Source organism: Oryctolagus cuniculus, chromosome 2, assembly GCF_964237555.1.
Source record: "Oryctolagus cuniculus chromosome 2, mOryCun1.1, whole genome shotgun sequence".
NCBI lineage: Eukaryota > Metazoa > Chordata > Mammalia > Lagomorpha > Leporidae > Oryctolagus > Oryctolagus cuniculus.
The window spans coordinates 87,899,183-87,917,670 of record NC_091433.1 but is presented as its reverse complement, the minus strand read 5'-3'; the positions used below and the strand labels follow the sequence as shown (position 1 = coordinate 87,917,670).

Genomic DNA, 18,488 nt, shown 5'->3' with positions numbered 1-18,488 from the left:
CATTTCTTCATATGGCCAAGTAACATTGCATTCTATGAATATGCCACATGTTGTGTATCCACTCATCAGCTGATGGACAACTGAGTGATCTCCCGTTTGGCTGTTTTGAACAACGGTGCTTCAAATATGCTCATACAAGTCTCTACAGGGATATGTTTTCAGTTCTCAAGTGGATATACAGCTAACTGGACTTGCTGGGTTACATACTAACTCTATACTTCATGTTTTGTGGAATTGTCAAACCATCTTCCAAAACACTGTGCCATTTTATTTATCTATTTTTAAAGATTTTTAAAATGTATTTCAAAGCCAGAGTAACAGAGGAGCGATCTGCCATCTGACATTCACTCCCCAAATGGCCACAACACCCAGGTCCGGCCCAGGCCAAAGCCAGGAGCCAGGAACTCCATCTGTGTCTCCCACAGGAGTGGCGGCGGCTCAACCCCTTGGGCCATCTTCTGATGCCTTCCAAGGCAGATCAGCAAGAAGCTGGATCCCAAGCTGAGCACCGCCGGGACTTGACCAGCAACAACCCAGGATACTGCCGCATTTTACATTCCCACCGGCGATGTATTACATTTTCAACAAAAGAGGATGTTACTATTCCTGAACCAACACAGCGGCGAGACTCCGCAGCCCCCTCCTCAGAATACTGCACTAACAAAAACAGAGGTGTAGTTCGGGCCGGACTAGAAAGAACACAGTGCTACGGGACCAAGTGCGTTTAAGCGAGTTCATCTCTCAGAGACTTATCTGCAAATAGGGATGCAGTAAATGGCATTGGCCTTGCAGTCCTTGGGAAGATCAAATACAGCAGTCTACGCAAAGGTGTTTTTACAACGCGGGCTAGCAGGGAGTCAGCCCTGGGCAAGGCAGTAAGGGCAAAGGCTAAACGCCCAGACTGCCCCCTCACTCGGTTCCTTCTCCGCTCCGTGCCGGAGGGGCTGCGGCCGCTTCCCTCGCCGGGGAGCCCGGTCGCGGAGCCACGCAGGAGGGGCAGGGCCGTGCCACTCCAGCCCCCAACACCCCGCGCCAAGTCGGCCTTCGCCCTTTTTTTTTTTTAACTGTACCAGTCTTCGTCTCTCCAATACCCCACGCCATAAGGAAAACAAACACGAAACCAGATCCAGGACGAACCCCAGATGCAGACCAATCCCAATGGCTGTCATCACCCAAAGACCACCCCCCCAACCCCACCGCATCCCCTCCGGGACACAGACCTGGTGGCTTCCTCCGGCCCGACCCGAATCCGACCAGGCGCCTCCCGTGGGATAGTAGCCATCGCCTCCTCCGCCTTCTCCAGGCCAGGTGGTCTCGGCCGGGCCGCCCCCGCGCACCCGCCAGGAAATGGGAGGCTGAGGAGGCTCCGGGCGAAGGTGAGGATACAAGGGTGGAGGCGGGTGCACTGGCACATCTCCACCTCCCGGCCCATAGTAGCGGCCGTAGGACGGACCGTCACTGGGGCCGTAGCCCGAGCGCCTCAGGGCCGACATGGGCTCCGCTGCCCCCAAGAGCTTCCCGCCCCCCACGGCCGGCCTACTGCGCAGGCGCCTGGGGCGAGGGGGCGTGGACGACAACAGCCAATCCCAGGCAGGTCCCGCCCCCTCTGCCGCCGAACCCCGGAAGTTGAGGGGAGGAAGCCGATGACTCCGGGGCTCCGGGAGGAGGAAACCCAAGGGGAGGCACCGTGTTCCTTAAGAGAGTAGGCACATTTTTCTCCCACAGTCTAGCTAATGCAGATTCCTCCTTCTCCCTACTCCTCAGGGACTGGGAAATGGTGTCTCCGGGACCGCTCGACTGCCCCGCCTCTTCCTGGAGATGGGCACGTGATACCGGAAGTGGGTGGGAGTGAAATGAAGGGGTTTCCGGCGGGCCCCCGGCGGCTGAAAGCCGGGGCTCAGGTGCTGGCCCGGGTCGGGGTTTGTGTCCCGATCCCGCCGAGGCGGCGACTTCAGCGGGGGGAAGGAGTTGTTGGAGGCGCTGGTTCGCCGCTGCTCGCTGCCTGGCAGCCTTATCTTAGCTCAAGATGAACTATATGCCCGGCACCGCCAGCCTCATCGAGGACATCGACAGTGAGTAGCCCAGCGGAGCCTGGGGCGAGACCCTCCCTCCTCCCGGGCCGGGGGTGCTGTGTTCTGAGCTCCGTGCGCGCTCCCAGGGGCCCGGGGCCCACCGCGTGGCCGCCCCTCCGCCTCTCTCCAGCCTCTCCCAGGCTCTCCGCCTGGGGAGCCACGAGCTGCGTGTGTCGCGCCGCGGAGGTCCCGGTGCACCGGCTCCCGCCTGCTGTGTTTGGAGGTGCCAGGTTGTTAACCCCTGCTCGGACGCGAACGCTTGCGTGGAAAGAATTCCTCAGAGCAGGAAACAGCGGGCGGGAGGGATAATCGGGAAAGGCTAATTAACGGGCTCTAAGTTAGGGTCAGCAGTCAGAAGTGCTGGTGTTCCTTTCCTGCTATAAAGGTGATGGTGCTCGTGCATGACGACAGTGTGGTGAAGATTTTTCTTGTATTAAAAAAAAAAAAAGGATTTTGAAGGTTTCCACCACAAGGAGAGATTATAGGTATTTGAGGACCTAGATTTGTTTACCCTGATTCGAGCTTTACACAATGTATGTGTTTATCCATGCATCATACATTATCCATGGATGCGTATAATGTGTATGGATCAGTTATATATGGATCAGAGAGGGGCCTGCGCTGTGGCGTAGCGGGGAAAGCCGACATCTTCAGTGCCAGCATCCCATATGGGCGCCGGTTCGAGTCCCTGCTGCTCCTCTCCCTATCCAGCTCTCTGCTGTGGCCTGGGAAAGCAGTAGGAGATGGTCCAGGTTCTTGGGCCCCTGCACCCACGTGGGAGACCCGGAGGAAGCTCCTGGCTCCTGGCATCGGATCAGTGCAGCTCTGGCCGTTGCGGCCAATTGGGGAGTGAACCAGCAAATGGAAGACCTGTCTGTCTCTCTCGCTCGCTCGCTCTCGCTCTGCCTCTCCTTCTCTCTGTGTGTAACTCTTTCGAACAAATAAATAAATCTTTTTTTTTTTTTTTTTTTTGACAGGCAGAGTGGACAGTGAGAGAGAGAGACAGAGAGAAAGGTCTTCCTTTGCCGTTGGTTCACCCTCCAGTGGCTGCCAGGGCCGGCATGCTGCGACTGGCTCACCTCGCTGATCCGAAGCCAGGAACCAGGTGCTTTTCCTGGTCTCCCATGGGGTGCAGGGCCCAAGCACCTGGGCCATCCTCCACTGCACTCCCGGGCCACAGCAGAGAGCTGGACTGGAAGAGGGGCAACCAGGACAGAATCCGGCGCCCCGACCGGGACTAGAACCCGGTGTGCCGGCACCGCTAGGTGGAGGATTAGCCTATTGAGCCGCGGCGCCAGCCATAAATAAATCTTTAAAAATAAAATCAAAGAGAAGGAACGTCAGGTCCAAGACAGCCGCACTTGGATTCAGTTGGCAGTCACTCTCGACTTCCTGTTGTGTAGCTGTTCACAGCTTTCGTGGTGACCATGGCGATTTCCTGGTAGAAACCACTGCCAGCCTTGCTGCCGACTCTTCTGGGAAGGCTGTCACCGGAAACCCGCTTTGTTTCTCTCTCGGTCTCCAAGACTTCCCTTATTCCTAGTTCCTTGCCCGAAAGAGGAGCTCAAGCCAGTACAAAAGCTTCTTTTTCTAAATCCTCGTCTACTCCTCAAGCAGCGGTTTTTGTCATTTCAGTCGTATGTGTCTCATTAACCGGTAATTGCTGCGAAATGGCTCACACACAAACGAGCTACAGTCACCTGCAGATGAAAGCGGGAAGTTGTGATTAAATTGCCGTTTTGTGGTTGCGATCCCTTTAAACCCAAATTACCTCTTTTGCTCTTGAAGGGAAATGTAGCATACACTGGACCAAATCCGTGTATTAGCAACCACTGTCCAAGCTTCTCTCTAAGGATGCAATGTTCCACTTTAGTTGTTTGAGGGTGTCCTCTGGCCCTCACCTCTCTGTATTTACCTGAGTTATCCCAAGTGCTTAACACATTCTGCCATTTTACTAAAAATCATCTTTGTTCTTGGGCCTTCTAATTCCTAGCTCTTTGTAGATTTCTGGCTTCCCCCTTTATTGAAAAGTTTGAAACCAATTTACATAGACCCCTCACTGTGCCATCCCAATACTCACACATACTCTTTCTTCTCTGTCCTTAGGTTTTTTTGTTTTTTGTTTTCCTTCCTCTTGTCTTTCGAGTAGAAAGTATTGCTCTGGATCCAGCACTGCGGTGTGATGGGTTAAGCTTCCACTTGGGGTGCTGGCATCACATATGGGTGCTAGTCTGAGTCCCGGCTGCTCCACTTCCAGTTCAGCTCCTTGTTAATGCACCTGGGAAAGCAACAGAAGATGATCTAAGTGCTTGGGTCCCTGCACCCCGTGGGAGATCCAGATGAAGCTCCTGGCTTCGGCCTGGCTGGGCCCTGGCCATTGCAGCCATTCCAGGAGTGAACCAGCGGATGGAAGATCTCTTTTGTCTCATGTTTGTTTTCCCTCTGTGACTTTCAAATAAATAAGTAAATCTTAAAAAAAAGTACTGCTCCCTTTCTGTTTATATCTGTTATTACTTTTTACTCCCATTGCTTCTGGAGCCTTCTTCCATTGTCCTCTTCTACTTATTCTCTCCCGCCCCGCTCCCCACCTCTCGAGTTTCCCGTCATATGTCACTGTCTCTTCCCCTCAGATTTTTTTCTGTGCTGTCTCCCCATCAGACTGCCATCCATTTTCCAGGTCTTCATCTCCGATCTCCTAAGTCAGCTCCACGCAGACGCTACTTCCCGAGTGCCGTCGGTGGACCACGTCTGTTACCCTGCACCCTCATTCCCACCTTCTGGACTTGAGCGGTTGTAGCACCTCTCTGCAGATTACTGTCTCTGATTCTGACTTCCTTGTTGTCTTCCAGACTGACTTCCAGCATTTCTCTGTAGATACTCCGAAGGCACCTTAGGGTCACAAACCAGCTAACAATCCTCTCCGCCCTGAACGTGCTTCTTTTGATACCAAGTGTTAGGCCAGCCTGGGGTGATGACTGAAAACTCCGTGGCCAGCGCCGTGGCTCACTAGGCTAATCCTCCACCTAGCGGCGCCAGCACACCGGGTTCTAGTCCCGGTCGGGGCACCGGATTCTGTCCCAGTTGCCCCCCTTCCAGGCCAGCTCTCTGCTGTGGCCCAGGAAGGCAGTGGAGGATGGCCCAAGTGCTTGGGCCCTGCACCCCATGGGAGACCAGGAGAAGCACCTGGCTCCTGCCTTCGGATCAGCACGGTATGCTGGCCGCAGCACGCCAGCTGTGGCAGCCATTGGAGGGTGAACCAACGGCAAAGGAAGACCTTTCTCTCTGTCTCTCTCACTGTCCACTCTGCCTGTTAAAAAAAAAAAAACAACAACAACAACAACAAAAAAAACACCTCCGTGTCCTCTCCAGCACCCCTCCCTCCCGGGCATACCCACGTGTCCAGATTCAGCGAGCAGACAAGCCACGTGACTATGCTGCACGTAGCCCTCTCATTGTCTCCCCATCTCTGCCTTTGCTCAGGTCTCCCCTCTGCCTCAGGCTCTGGAAACTCTCTCAGAACTGCTTTTCTGTTGAATAGGCCCTCCATGGTCTCTTGTTCCTTGTGAAGTCAAATGCAAATTCAGTCCCTTTCTCACTTTCTCACTTCCTCTTTCCCTTCATGCCCTCAACCTTTCCAGCCAAACAAAAGGCTGTGTGGTTCTTTTCCCCCTCCTGATTTGCAGCTTGCTGTCCCCTTCCATGTCACTCTTCCCATGACCAAAAATTAACTACCTTTCAAGGTCTGATTTGGATACCTCCTACAGGCAGATGCAATCTCTCTTTCTCTCTCTCCAGATTTGCTTTCTGTGGCACTTGTCCTTAGCCCGGCGAGACTATAAATTCCTTCAGGACCACGTCTTCTCTGTTCTGTGTCTGATATTAAAGAAATGAGTGAACGAAATCTTGCAGGCTTTCTTAGTAATTGGTTATTCTGATTCTCCAGTGTCAGCTTGAAGTTACCTCTTCAGAGAGGTTGTCTTTTGCCACCTACTCTTACATAACCACCACCCCCAATCACACCATCTACTAATTTATTATGTGATTGTACCAAGCACAGTAAGTAGTTTCCCTTTTTTGTCTTCCCTCATCATGAGGCTGGTGACTCTGCAAGTCTTGTTCCCTGCTGTCTAAATCCCAGAACGACAAATAGCTCTGCATAAATGTTAATTGAATTTCTGCTTTACCTTATTGTCAGAGTCCTTATTCCAAATATATGAGGCACACATGTGAGATAGAAGTTCTTTGAGTTGAAGGGAAGATAATCCTAGGGTTGCAATCACAGAGATGATCTATACCTGCTTTCTTACGTTACGGAAGCTGACGTGACACTGAGAGGGTTTAAGTCTCAAACATCAGAATCTAGAGCCAGCAATCAGGCGTCCTGGCTCCATGCCCTGTCTTCCTCCTGCTGCCACACCACTCTGATTTCTTTTTTTTAAAGATTGACTTAGTATTTGAAAGGCAGACTTACAGAGAGAGAGAAAGAAAGAGAGCAAGAGAGGGCTTCCACCCACTGGTTTACTCCCCAGATGGCTGCAATGGCCAGGGCTGGGCCAGATCGAAGCCAGGAGCTCCATCAGGGTCTCCCACACGGGGACAGAGGTGCAAGGACTTAGGCCACCTTCCTCTGCTTTCCCAGGCATGTTATCAGGGTTGGAAGCAGAGTAGATGGGACTGGAACAGGTGCTCATAGAGGGGCCAACCCTGCAGGCCATGGCTTGACCTGCAACACCACCGCCGGCCCCTCCGCTGTCATTCTTTTCACCTCAGTTCATCTGAAGGTGACACTGCCCTGGCCCTCCCTCCATTTTCCTGTGAACTCCACCTTAAATACATGGATGCTTCAAAAAGTTTGTGAAGTGGAGTTAAAGTGTGTGTTTTCTGTGAACTGCATGAAGACCCCCTCATGCACAGCTTAAACTGCTGTGAATACCATTGCTACCCTGTGAGCTCACTAAAGCTGACGGTTCGCTTTAAAGATCCTTTCCTCTCTCCTCAGAAAAGCACTTGGTCCTGCTTCGAGATGGAAGGACACTTATAGGCTTTTTAAGAAGCATCGATCAGTTTGGTATGTATTAATTTTGGTCTTCTCTTATATTCTGGGTAGCAAGAGCTGCTTGTATTTTTGGGTTCATGTTGAAATTTATCCATGACTTTCACATGTGTCTCACTTAATGGAATTGTTGCCTCCTACGTTATGATGAGGTGATTCAAAAGCCTGTATGTGTACAAGCCCGTGGCCCGAAAACTGGCTTTCCCTAGGACCTGTGCTTACACGGAGGACAGTTTTCTGTATTTCCCCAATAGAGGGAGCCAAATGGTAGCAATAAACTCAGTCCACTGAAAAGGCTGCTCCTTTGTACATTGGCTTGGGTGCAACTTCTCTTCAAAGCCATTCCTGAGCTGAAGATAAATCCCTCCCTGTCCAATGATATTGGGTAGAAGACATTTCCAGAAGCTTTTTTAGAGACCCCCAACACTGAGCTTAGTGTGTTACGTGTAGGGTACATCACACTCAGGGGTCTTGGTCTTTGTCTTACATTCTGTACTTTGCTGAAGTAAGAAATCTGTGTTCCTTGTGTTTCAAAGAACTTCTCAGTTCACTTCAACGTATGTGGGACACCTGCTAGGTCACTGGGTTTGGGTATGAGGATGAAGAAAAGCAACATAAGTGAAACCTAAGAATTATAGAAAATATGAACATAGATTTCTTCTTCAAATAAGACAATAGTACTAATAGAAATAAGAAAAATAATTATTCCTAACAGATTGGAGTTTTATATCTTCAAATTCATCAGCGTACTTTGAGGGTAAAGTGGTAACTATTGGGTTTACTCCCAGATTATGAGGTATAATTATCTAACAAGGTGAAAGAACAGATTTTTGCTGTATCCAAATCTGGACACCTTCACTGTATTAAATGAGTCCTAAATACTTTAAAAAAAAAAAAGTGAAATCTTCAGTAAATAATCACCCGCATATATACATGACAAAGAAAAACTTCCAAAAACAAAAGTTTTAGTCTTTGTAGTTATTTAGGCTCATGTTTTCCAAATTTCCTATTGATTTATATTTTCTTGTAACAGTGTTTATTAGCAATAGCTGGTAAAGGAGTTTATTTTTCATATGCCTACCATCATTCATATATTAGCCAAGCATTATCCCAAATACTCTTCCAGTTTGCCGTTGCTTAAAGTCTCTTAAGCAGTATATGCTACTCAGTAGTCAATTATTTGAAATTTCAGCTTTTCCCAAAGTTAGAAAGTTTGGAAAGCATATTTAGCTGAATCTTTTCTACTCAAAAATAATTTTGATTGATTGAGTTATAGACCTTTATCCAATAATTCGAACTAAATATCTCTGTTTCTTCCCTGTGTACTTATAGCTAACTTAGTGCTACATCAGACTGTGGAGCGTATTCATGTGGGCAAAAAATACGGTGATATTCCTCGAGGGATTTTTGTGGTCAGAGGAGAGAATGTGGTCCTTCTAGGAGAAATAGTAAGTGAAAACTCTGAAGCTGCAATGGATCCTGGGACTCATGCTAGTCAGGGTTCTTTCTGTCTTTTCAAGAGGGAGAAATATATTTCCCACCTCTCACCCAGCTTCTGTGATGCAACCACCAAATTAGCTTAGGAAAGCCGTCATTGCGAATACAGAGGAGAATTAGCTTTGTTTCAGTTCCTGTGGGCATTTTAAATATTTTGATCATATTGGCAGCAAAATATCATTGGCTTTGTCTGATACCATAAAAGATGCTGCCCTACGCAAATGTAGTTCATTCATTATTTATGTTATCTCTAATAGCGTAAAATTTAAACGGCTTAATTTATATGCATTGACTTACAAAAAGTGTGGTTTCTACACGTGGGGATATTTTTCAGTCTTTTAAGCAATTAGTTACAAGTAGCTTTTCGCGACATAACATTACTTAGCAGTGTTTGAGGGAAAGCCAAGTTTCTTATACAAAGTGGTCTCCGTACTTCAGAGGAAAAAAGGGCAAAGGGAGGCTGTGGAAGTCTTTGAGAACGGAGCTCAGCTTCTCTTGGATCCTTAGCTCACAGCCAGGGAGGAGGTGCCTGGGTGTCTGTGCCAGAGAGGCTAACTGGCGGGTCAGAGGTTAAAGAGAATCTTCTCAAGTGTTACTCTAGGTTTTGTGTGTGGGCATGTACATATCTTTTTCATAATCCACGTTTTCCATGGCCTTCTTCAAGTTCCCTCATGTGTATGGGTTTCCAAATGTTTTTCACAAAAATATAGCTTTTTTTTCTTTTTAAAGATTTATTTATTTGAAAGGCAGAGTTAGAGAGAGGCAGAGAAAGAGAAAGGTTTTCCATTCACTGGTTTGCTCTCCAGTTGGCCACAACGGCCAGAGCTGGGCCCATCAGAAGCCGGGAGCCAGGAGCTTCTTCCTGGGCTCCCATGCCGGTGCAAAGGCCCAAGCACGTGGGCCGTCTTCTGCTGCTTTCCCAGGCCATAGCAGGGAGCTGGATTAGAAGTGGAGCAGCCGAGACTGGAACTGGTGCCAATATGGGATGCTGGCACTGCAGGCAGCGACTTTACCCACTACGGCACAGCGCTGGCCCCAAAATATATCTTTTTAATTCCATTTTTCCACAGGCTTTTAAAAAAATGTGTCTTTATTATCTGCTTGAAAGGCAAAAGAGGGGAGAGAGAGAGAGCAAAAGTGAAACAGAGAGACAGATCTTCCATCCACTGGTTCATTCCCTAGATGCTCACAACAGCCGAGGCTGTGCCAGTCTGGGGCCAGGAATTCCACAGAGGCTCCTACATGGGTGGCAGAGGACCAAGCACTTGAGCCATCTTGTGCTGCTTCCTGGGAAGGTGGAAAGCTGGAGCTAGAACGGGTACTCCAACGTGGGATGCTGACGGGTGTCATAACCTCCTGTGCCACGACACCAGACATTTGCTTTGAAGGTTGTTTTAAAGACAGAGCCCTGCATTTTTTGGTTTTTGTTTTCTCATTTTGTTTGAAAAGCAGAGAGAGAGTGCTTCCATCTGCTGGTTCTCTCTCCAAATGTCTGACACAGGTGAGGCTGGGACAGCCTGAAGCCAGGAGCCCAGAACTCCCATCTGGGTCTCCAATTTGTGTAGCAAGGACCCAGGTACTTGAGCCGTCTTCAGCTCAAGTACTTCTCCCAGAATGCATGTTAACAGGAAGCTGAATCAAGCAGAGGAGCCAGGCTCCAGCCAGCTACTCTGATACTGGATGTGGGTGTCCCAACAGCAACTTAACTGTTGTGCAAAGGTTCGTCCCTCAGACATTTTTATCAAGTACCTTATCAAAACCTTTGACTTCATCCTGCTGCTTGTGATTATTTATTTTGCCGGCAAAGTCAAAATCAAAATCTCTTCAATAGCAGGTGGAATTAAGAGAACCATCACTGTTTTCTTGTTTGCTTACCAAAAACTAAGTTCCCCCAAACCTAACCACATCTTAAGTCAGTTGACAGAAATCTTGTGAGTAGACTGGTTTAGTTTGCAGCTGCTTTTAAACACTAAGCCATTTGAGAAAGTAAGAAGATATCTGTGCCAGAAACCTCCTGCCAGGGCTGTGTTTGTGGGCAGCAGGCTGAGCGCTGCTAGGGTTCCCGCATCCCGTATTGAAGTCCTGGTTTGGGTTCCGGCTCCTCTGCTTCCCGACCAGCTTCTTGCTGTTACATCCTGGAAGGCAGTGGAAGATGACCCAAGTGTCACCCACGTCATAGCCCTGGGTGGAGTTCTGGGCTCCTGGCTTCAGCCTGGCCCAGCCCCAGCTGTGGCAGGCATTTGAGGAGTGAGCCAGAGGATGGAAGATCTGTCTTTTTTTTTCTCTCTCTCTGCCTTGCAAGTAGATAAAATAAATAACCATTTAAAGAAAAAAGAAAAACCCTCATTGGAAGCAGGTAGAAATAACTGATCAGAACTGTCAAACTGCCTGCTGCTACTGAGAAATATATGAAATACCATTTTCTTATGTATAAAGTGTTTTCGTAGTTGGCATTTGGGGCAGTATATGACTTGCATGTTTAAGCAGCAGAAATTGTCTTTCTCCTGTATTAGATAAAGGCTGAAATAAAGCATCTAGTACAGGGGAAGGCGAGCAGTAAAGGACTATGATGCAGTCAGCCTGTATTAAGGGGGCTAATCTCTGAGTAGTGGGATTATTATGCATGACTTTGTAATATTTTCCTGATTTTTTTTTTTTTTTTTTTTTACTTTGAGAGATAGTGACAGAGATCTTCCATCTGCTGGTTCACTCCCCCAAATGCCCACCACAGCTGGGGCTGGGCTAAGCTGGAGCCAGGAACTCCATCTGGAGCTCACATGGGGGTGGCTGGGAATCAAGTACTTGAGCCACCATCTGCTGCCTCCCAGGCATATAAGCAGGGAGCTGTATCCAAAGTGGAGACACCAGGTCTCTGACATGGGATATAGACTTCCCTAATGGTAGCTTAACGTGCTGCACCACAAAGCTTCCTCACTGGCCCAATTTAAATTTTTTTTTTTTTTTTTTTTTTTTTTTTTTTTTTTTTTTGACAGAGTGGACAGTGAGAGAGATAGAAAGGTCTTCCTTTGCCGTTGGTTCACCCTCCAATGGCCACCGCGGCCGGCGCGCTGCGGCCGGCGCACCGCGCTGATCCGATGGCAGGAGCCAGGAGCCAGGTGCTTTTCCTGGTCTCCCATGGGGTGCAGGGCCCAAGCACCTGGGCCATCCTCCACTGCACTCCCTGGCCACAGCAGAGAGCTGGCCTGGAAGAGGGGCAACCGGAACAGAATCCGGCACCCCAACCGGGACTAGAACCCGGTGTGCCGGTGCCGCAAGGCGGAGGATTAGCCTAGTGAGCCGCGGCGCCGGCCCCAATTTAATTTTTTAAGAGGAATCATCACTCTGATTTCAGGAAAAGACTTAAATCAGAATATTACACATTTTGCTTCAGTTTTATGGTAGTAAGCAAAATAGACATGCCTTTTGTACTAGTTAGATTGACAGGAAGACACACCCGTTCAGTGAGGAGAAGAAAGTAAATGTGTTTATTCTTGAAGACTCATTGTTTTCCTGGGGTCTCATTTTTGGGGACAAAAGTGTGTTTGTGTGTGTGTGGATGTGGGTACTGCGAAAGTTTCACAGAGGTGCCACTAGAGAGGAATGGTTCAGGAATGTTTGCATGCTTATGTAAAGCAGTAGTTTGAGGCAGTTATGTATCAGCCCCAGGGCACCGCATACCCAGAGACCATTTGGATTCTATCTGCGGGACATTGCCTCCAGGGTGGTGATGCACACAGCCTTTGGTACTAAGACTGGCTGTTGGGAAGCAGTATCATCCTAAGCATGTTGAAAAACCCCAGCAGGCGGTATGCAGGGTAGGAACTTCCCTGCAGCTGTTCCCCACGGCTTAGGAGGGCAGGTGTTCCTTGATAAGGGACATTTTGCCTGAGTGCTGATAGCTCCTGACCCCCAGGGAGGGCTTGTGTAACAGTGGGTTTCAGTCTGAGCCCTCTGGTGAGCCCTCTCTGATAACGCCCCACCTGTGGCTTGGAGACCTCGGAGACCTGGAGGCTAGCAGATGCAGGCTGGTGCAGCTGGGGAGTTGGTGTGTGAGTGCCTTCCCAGCCATTATCACTGAAAGTCAGGGAAGAGGATAAGAAACAGGAACACTTAGTCTGCATAGGCTTTCCTTGTCACAGAAACACAGACTGGAGAAAAGGTAGAGCAGGCTGCTTCTCATTCTCAGCTGGCTGTCAACTGTTCATAAGGTGTTCAAAAAGAAAAATATCCAATATACATTGCACCAAAGTAAATGAAAAAAAAAAAGAAACTAATTACAGTCAACATTTGAATTGTAGGGTTTTATTTAAAGTCAGTATATACCCAGGAAAATGGTAATGGCAGCTGTTACGGTGCTGCTGCTTGGGATGCCTTCTCCCATAATGGGGGTGCCTGGAATGGAATCCTGGCTCGCTTCTGACCCACTTCTGGGAGGCAGCAGATGACCCAAGTAGTTGGGTCCCTGCCACCCGCCTGGGAGACCTGGATTGAGTTGCTGCTTCCTGACTTTGGCCTGGCCCAGCCTGGCTGTTGTGGTCATTAAGAGAGTGAACCAGGGAGTAGATCTTTTTCTCTTTCTGTCACTCTGCCTTTCACGTAAATGGGTATAATTTGTTTTTCAATTTCAAGTGAATCCTTCACTGATGTAACATTTATGCTTAGGCCGGGGTTGTGGCACAGCAGGTTAAGCTGCTGCTTGCAGTGCCTGCCTGTGACCACTGGTTCATGTCCTGGCTGCCCTTCTTCCAAACCAGCTTCCTGCTAATGTGCTTGGCAAGGCAGCAGAACATGGTCCACGTGCTTGGGCCACCACCACCATTCATGTGGGAGACCTGAATGGGGTTCCTGACTCCTGGCTTCAGCCTGGCCCAGCCCAAGCTATCTGTCTCTCCCTTTCCCCCTCTCCCTCTCTCTGGAACTTTGCCTTTTAAATAAGTAAATCTTTTAAGAAATAAAATAAAAATCATCCTTACTTACGTAGGATTTCAGGTAACCTAAAACTTTGTTACACACACTAATACTTACATCTGTTACCACTATCATACAAATACTAATTCTGTAATAGTACTGCCAGCCATTTTTAATAGTATTTTAATTGCATTTGAAAGAGAAAGAGAATGATTTTCCATCAACTGGTTTACTCCCAAATGCCTTTAACATCTGGGACTGAGGCAGGCCAAAGCCAGGAACTTGAACTCCATCTGAATCTCTCACATGGGTGGCAGGGACCCAAGTACTTGAGCCATTACCTTCTGCTTCGCAGGATACATAGTAGCAGGAAGCTGGATTGTCATTAGAGGAGCCAGGTCACGTGCCAGGCACTCTGCTGTGGGATGCAGGCATCATCCCAAGCAGGACATTCACCACTATTCCAAACGCCTGCCCCTACTTCTTTGAACAACTTACCTGCCCCAAGGAGAGTGTTTCAGTGCTGTCATGGTTATGAAAAAGAATCGGAACCTGATACAGGAATCCATATGCCCTTAGATCTGTAATGTCTCCTGTTCTTGGTCTTCGTAAAGGTTTTCCAACCTACTTGTTTTGTAGGACTTGGAAAAGGAAAGTGACACACCCCTGCAGCAAGTGTCCATCGAAGAAATCCTGGAAGAACAGAGGGTGGAACAGCAGACCAAGCTGGAAGCGGAGAAGCTCAAAGTGCAGGCTCTCAAGGACCGCGGCCTCTCCATTCCCCGCGCAGACACTCTGGATGAGTACTGAGTCTGCTGCTCAGAGGCTGTCCCTGAAGGAACGTGGCGCCTGGGTCACCCCGACATTTGACCCGAGACTGTGGAGTTTTGAGAAGTCATCTTGATTTTTAATTTTCACCTAGGCAACCATGAAGAAGAAATCATTGGGTTTTTGTTTTGTTTTTTTAAATAACAAAATCATTGTTTGAAGAGACAGTGGCATGAACTTCTTTCACACGTCACTGTGGAGCCAGCGACGACTTCTTTATATTGCCCTTACCCCAAGTTAGACTTTCCAGGGGGCATTCTTCATGTACTTGTAAATAAAGTACAGATATCAAAGCTGTCATGTTATTTCTCAAGTTTGAGTTGCCTCCAGTAGATAGAATTGAGCCTGAACTCTCAGGGTATCAGCAGCCCACACCGGGGGTGACCTCTTCCATCAGAATTCCAAGTAGCCAGCTACTTCTGAAGCTAATTGTGTTCCGGTTGTCTTGGGGTTCTCTCCCCTCTCCTCTGGGTTAGGGTCTCCTGGCTAGAGCAGAAGCCTTGTGTGTGAAACAGCCTGCCTGCTGCTCTGGCTGCTCCTGCCTCCCCACAGCTCCGCCAGACCAGGCTCCTGTAGGATCCAGCACCTCCCTCAGGTGGGTCCTTCAGAGGCTGTGCTCATCAGAAAGGGGCACCCAGAAGATGTGTTGTAGTGCACTGACCACCCATAGTGTGGTGGAGGAACAGCTGTGTGCTGGGAGTGTAGCAACTATCACAGGTAGGGGTAGGGGTTTGGCCCGGGGCTTAAATCACCACTTGGGGCACAGATCCCATGTTGGAGTTCCTGCTTCAAGTCCTGGCTTCTCCACTTCTTTTTTTTTTTTTTTCCCATTTATTTTATTTATTTTTTTGACAGGCAGAGTGGACAGTGAGAGAGAGAGAGAGACAGACAGAGAGAAAGGTCTTCCTTTTGCCGTTGGTTCACCCTCCAATGGCCGCTGCGGCCAGCGCACCGCGCTGATCCGATGGCAGGAGCCAGGTACTTATCCTGGTCTCCCATGGGGTGCAGGGCCCAAGCACTTGGGCCATCCTCCACTGCCTTCCCGGGCCACAGCAGAGAGCTGGCCTGGAAGAGGGGCAACCGGGCAAAATCCGGCGCCCCGACCGTGACTAGAACCTGGTGTGCCGGCGCCACAAGCGGAGGATTAGCCTAGTGAGCCGCGGCGCCGGCTGGCTCCTCCACTTCTGATGCAGCTCCCTGGGAGGCAGCAGTAACGGCTGAAAGTGCTTGTGATCCTGCCTCTCACAGGAGAGACCTGGACTTGTTCTAGGTTCCTGGCTTCAGCCTGGTCCATCCCCAGCTGTTAACGGGCATTTGAGGAGTTAACCAGCAGAAGCAAGATCTCTCTCTTCTCTCTTTCTCTTTCAAATATAATGAAAAAACATTTTTAATAAGTAATGTGAGGCAAGCATTTGCCATGTTAGTTAAGATGCTGCTTGAGGGGCATAGAGGGCAAGCGCCATATCCCATATTGGCATGGGTTCAAGTCCCTGCTGCTCTACTTCTGATGCAGCTCCCTGCTAATGTGCCTGGGAAAGCAGTGGAGGTTGGTCCAAGTCCTTGGGCCCCTACACCCACATGGGAGATCTGGAAGAAGCTCCTGGCTCCTGGCTTCAGCCTCACCCAGCCCCAGCTCTTGTGGCCTTTTGAGGAGTTAATCAGCAGATGGGAAACCTCTCTCTCTAACTCTGCCTTTCAAATAAATCAATAAATCTTAAAAAAAAAAAAAAAAAAAAAAAAAAAAACTGCTTGAGAAACTGCTTTAGATGCCACATCACTTATGGGAGTGCCTGGTTCAAGCCCTGGCTCCTCCACTTCTCATCCAACTTTCTGTTTATTAATGAACACCCTGGGAGTCAGCAGATAATGGCTTAAGAACTTGGGTCCTTGCCACCCATGTGGGATGTCGCTCCCCCTCTTCATGGAGGAACGACACCAAACCCTGCCCAGGCTTCATATCCGAGTCACGGCACCATCACGTCACTCCCCTTCTTCGTGGAGGAACGACACAGGACCCTGCGCTGGTCCTTCGTCTGCTCGGCCCTCCCCGGGTTTGCTGCTGGTTCTTCCCGGGTTGGCTACTGTCCCTTCCACCTCCGTGGAAGGGCGGCCCCCCCTGCCACACTCCCCACCTCCGCGGGGGAGCGGCACACCGCCGGCCGGCTCTCTCGGGGGCTGCACAGGTGTTCCCCTCAGATGTTCCTCTTAGATGTTCCTTCAGATGTTCCTGGTGCATGCCGCCTCTCCCCTCCCTCACAGTCCTCCTCCGCCAATCCCAACTCGGCCGCCCACACGCCGAGCACGCTGCTCTCCTCCAATCAGGAGCAAGTCCCACAGTTCATTGGCTGAACTGGAGGCAGCTGTGTAGAAGCCGTTTTCTTCTCTCCCAGCGCCATATTGTGGGAGAGCAGATGCACAGAACAAGTCTCAATTCCAGCAACTTAGTCTAGTCCGGGTTGCTCCCCACATGGGAGACCAAGATGGAGTTAGAGCTCCTGGCTTAGCCAAGCCTAGTCTCTGCTGTGAGCATTTGGAGAGTGAGTGAAGACCAGATAAAAATATTTATTTCAATAGTCTCTGCCTTTCAGAGTGAAAAATAAAAAATTTCAAATGTGATGTAGACAGTGGACTGAACTAGGAGTGAAGTGACAGCATTAAATCAGCTTTTTAATGTGTAAGGCGCTAGTAAGTCATTTCTCAGTCTCAGTAACTTTTTTTTTCCACAGGAGATTAGTGAGAGAGACAAAGAGAAAGGTCTTCCTTCCATTGGTTCACCCCCTAAATGGCCGCTACGGCCAGCGCACTGCGCCAATCCGAAGCCAGGAGCCAGGTGCTTCCTCCTGGTCTCCCACGTGGGTGCAGGGCCCAAGCACTTGGGCCATCCTCCACTGCACTCCTGGGCCACAGCAGAGAGCTGGCCTGGAAGAGGGGCAACCGGGACAGAATCCGGCACCCCGACCAGGACTACAACTCGGGGTGCCGGCGCCACAGGTGGAGAATTAGCCAAGTGAGCCGCGGCGCCGGCCAGTCTCAGTAATTTTAACTACTCCAAACATAATAAACTTTTTATTATCTCTTAAGCAGAAATGTTCTTTCATGAGAGACATTTAAATCTATAGTTTGTGTGAATTTTTCTGTAGTAAATATATTTGGAAGTTTCTGAGCTCAGGTGTTATACCAAATGGCTTCTGAAATACTCATCAGTTTGTTTTACCATAGAGAATTTATGCAAAAAGAAATGCACTTGGGGCCAGTGTTGTTGTGGCACAGGGGGTGAAGACATTGCTTATGACGCTGGCAATCCCATATCGGAGCCCCTGTTCAAGTCTGGCTACTCTGAGACCTGAGCCTGGATCCAGGTGCAACTATTTTAAATTAGGCCTCCATCTTGTAACTTGGGCCTGACCAGGCCCTAAACCCTGAGCCAGAAGCTCCTAAAAGTAAATAAATGAACTTCCCTTGAAATAAACTCTCCTAGCAATAGCCAATTAGTAGATAACAGAGAAATACCTAGAGTTTCTGGTGTCTTCTCAAGGCAGATAAGGAGATTGATAGCTACCTGAGACCCTGCAGTTCGGCACATACACCCCAGCAGCTCAGACCCTATGCTTCGGCCAATCAATTTAAAAGGCATCGACCCCAAAGCCATCCAACCACCTTTACTAGGTCCGTTCCCGCCACTGGATGCACTGATCAGTTCCAAGAGATGTCCTTTGAATTTCCCATGGAATGAGATGATTTGTTGAATGGTACCAGGATATATAGAATGTCTCTGAAAACCCTATAAAAACCCTGTTAACTAAAGGGTCGGAGCTCTCAATTCAGACCAGCTGTGTCGGTGTTGATTGAGAGTCCAGGCCCCGGGGCCGGCACCGCGGCTCACTAGGCTAATCCTCCGCCTTGCGGCGCCGGCACCCTGGGTTCTAGTCCCGGTCAGGGCTCTGGATTCTGTCCCGGTTGCCCCTCTTCCAGGCCAGCTCTCTGCTGTGGCCCGGGAGTACAGTGGAGGATGGCCCAAGTACTTGGGCCCGGCACCCCATGGGAGACCAGGAGAAGCACCTGGCTCCTGCCTTCGGATCAGCGCGGTGTGGTAGCCATTGGAGGGTGAACCAATGGCAAAGGAAGACCTT

General features: G+C 49.4%; 2 protein-coding genes and 1 long non-coding RNA gene across 3 annotated transcripts in view; 2 read left to right on the top strand and 1 right to left on the bottom strand.

The window, feature by feature from the left end:
• BAG4 (BAG cochaperone 4) overlaps nucleotides 1-1,814 on the bottom strand; it is a 38,376-nt gene extending 36,562 nt beyond the window's left edge. The window contains exon 1 of the mRNA XM_002720783.5: nucleotides 1,221-1,814. Within this exon, the coding sequence (XP_002720829.1) occupies nucleotides 1,221-1,493 (273 nt within the window). The 5' untranslated portion in view covers nucleotides 1,494-1,814. The remainder of the gene's footprint in view (nucleotides 1-1,220) is intronic.
• On the top strand, nucleotides 1,612-14,651 carry LSM1 (LSM1 homolog, mRNA degradation associated). The gene is made up of 4 exons (XM_002720784.5): nucleotides 1,612-2,072; nucleotides 7,072-7,140; nucleotides 8,458-8,573; nucleotides 14,170-14,651. Exons 1-4 carry the CDS (start codon nucleotides 2,027-2,029, stop codon nucleotides 14,338-14,340), a joined length of 402 nt encoding a protein of 133 aa, XP_002720830.1. The 5' UTR covers nucleotides 1,612-2,026; the 3' UTR covers nucleotides 14,341-14,651.
• On the top strand, nucleotides 3,050-4,552 carry LOC138848512 (uncharacterized). Its single transcript, XR_011386370.1, has 2 exons — nucleotides 3,050-3,177; nucleotides 4,179-4,552. It is a non-coding gene; the product is annotated as an uncharacterized lncRNA (long non-coding RNA).
• Nucleotides 14,652-18,488: the final 3,837 nt, after the last annotated feature.

Bases quoted from the DNA above. Each gene is read 5' to 3' on its own strand.
- LSM1 (XM_002720784.5), top strand. From the start codon at position 2,027: ATGAACTATATGCCCGGCACCGCCAGCCTCATCGAGGACATCGACA. The intron at 2,073-7,071 runs GTGAGTAGCCCA...CTCTCTCCTCAG, and splicing joins CCTCATCGAGGACATCGACA to AAAAGCACTTGGTCCTGCTT. The intron at 7,141-8,457 runs GTATGTATTAAT...GTGTACTTATAG, and splicing joins AAGAAGCATCGATCAGTTTG to CTAACTTAGTGCTACATCAG.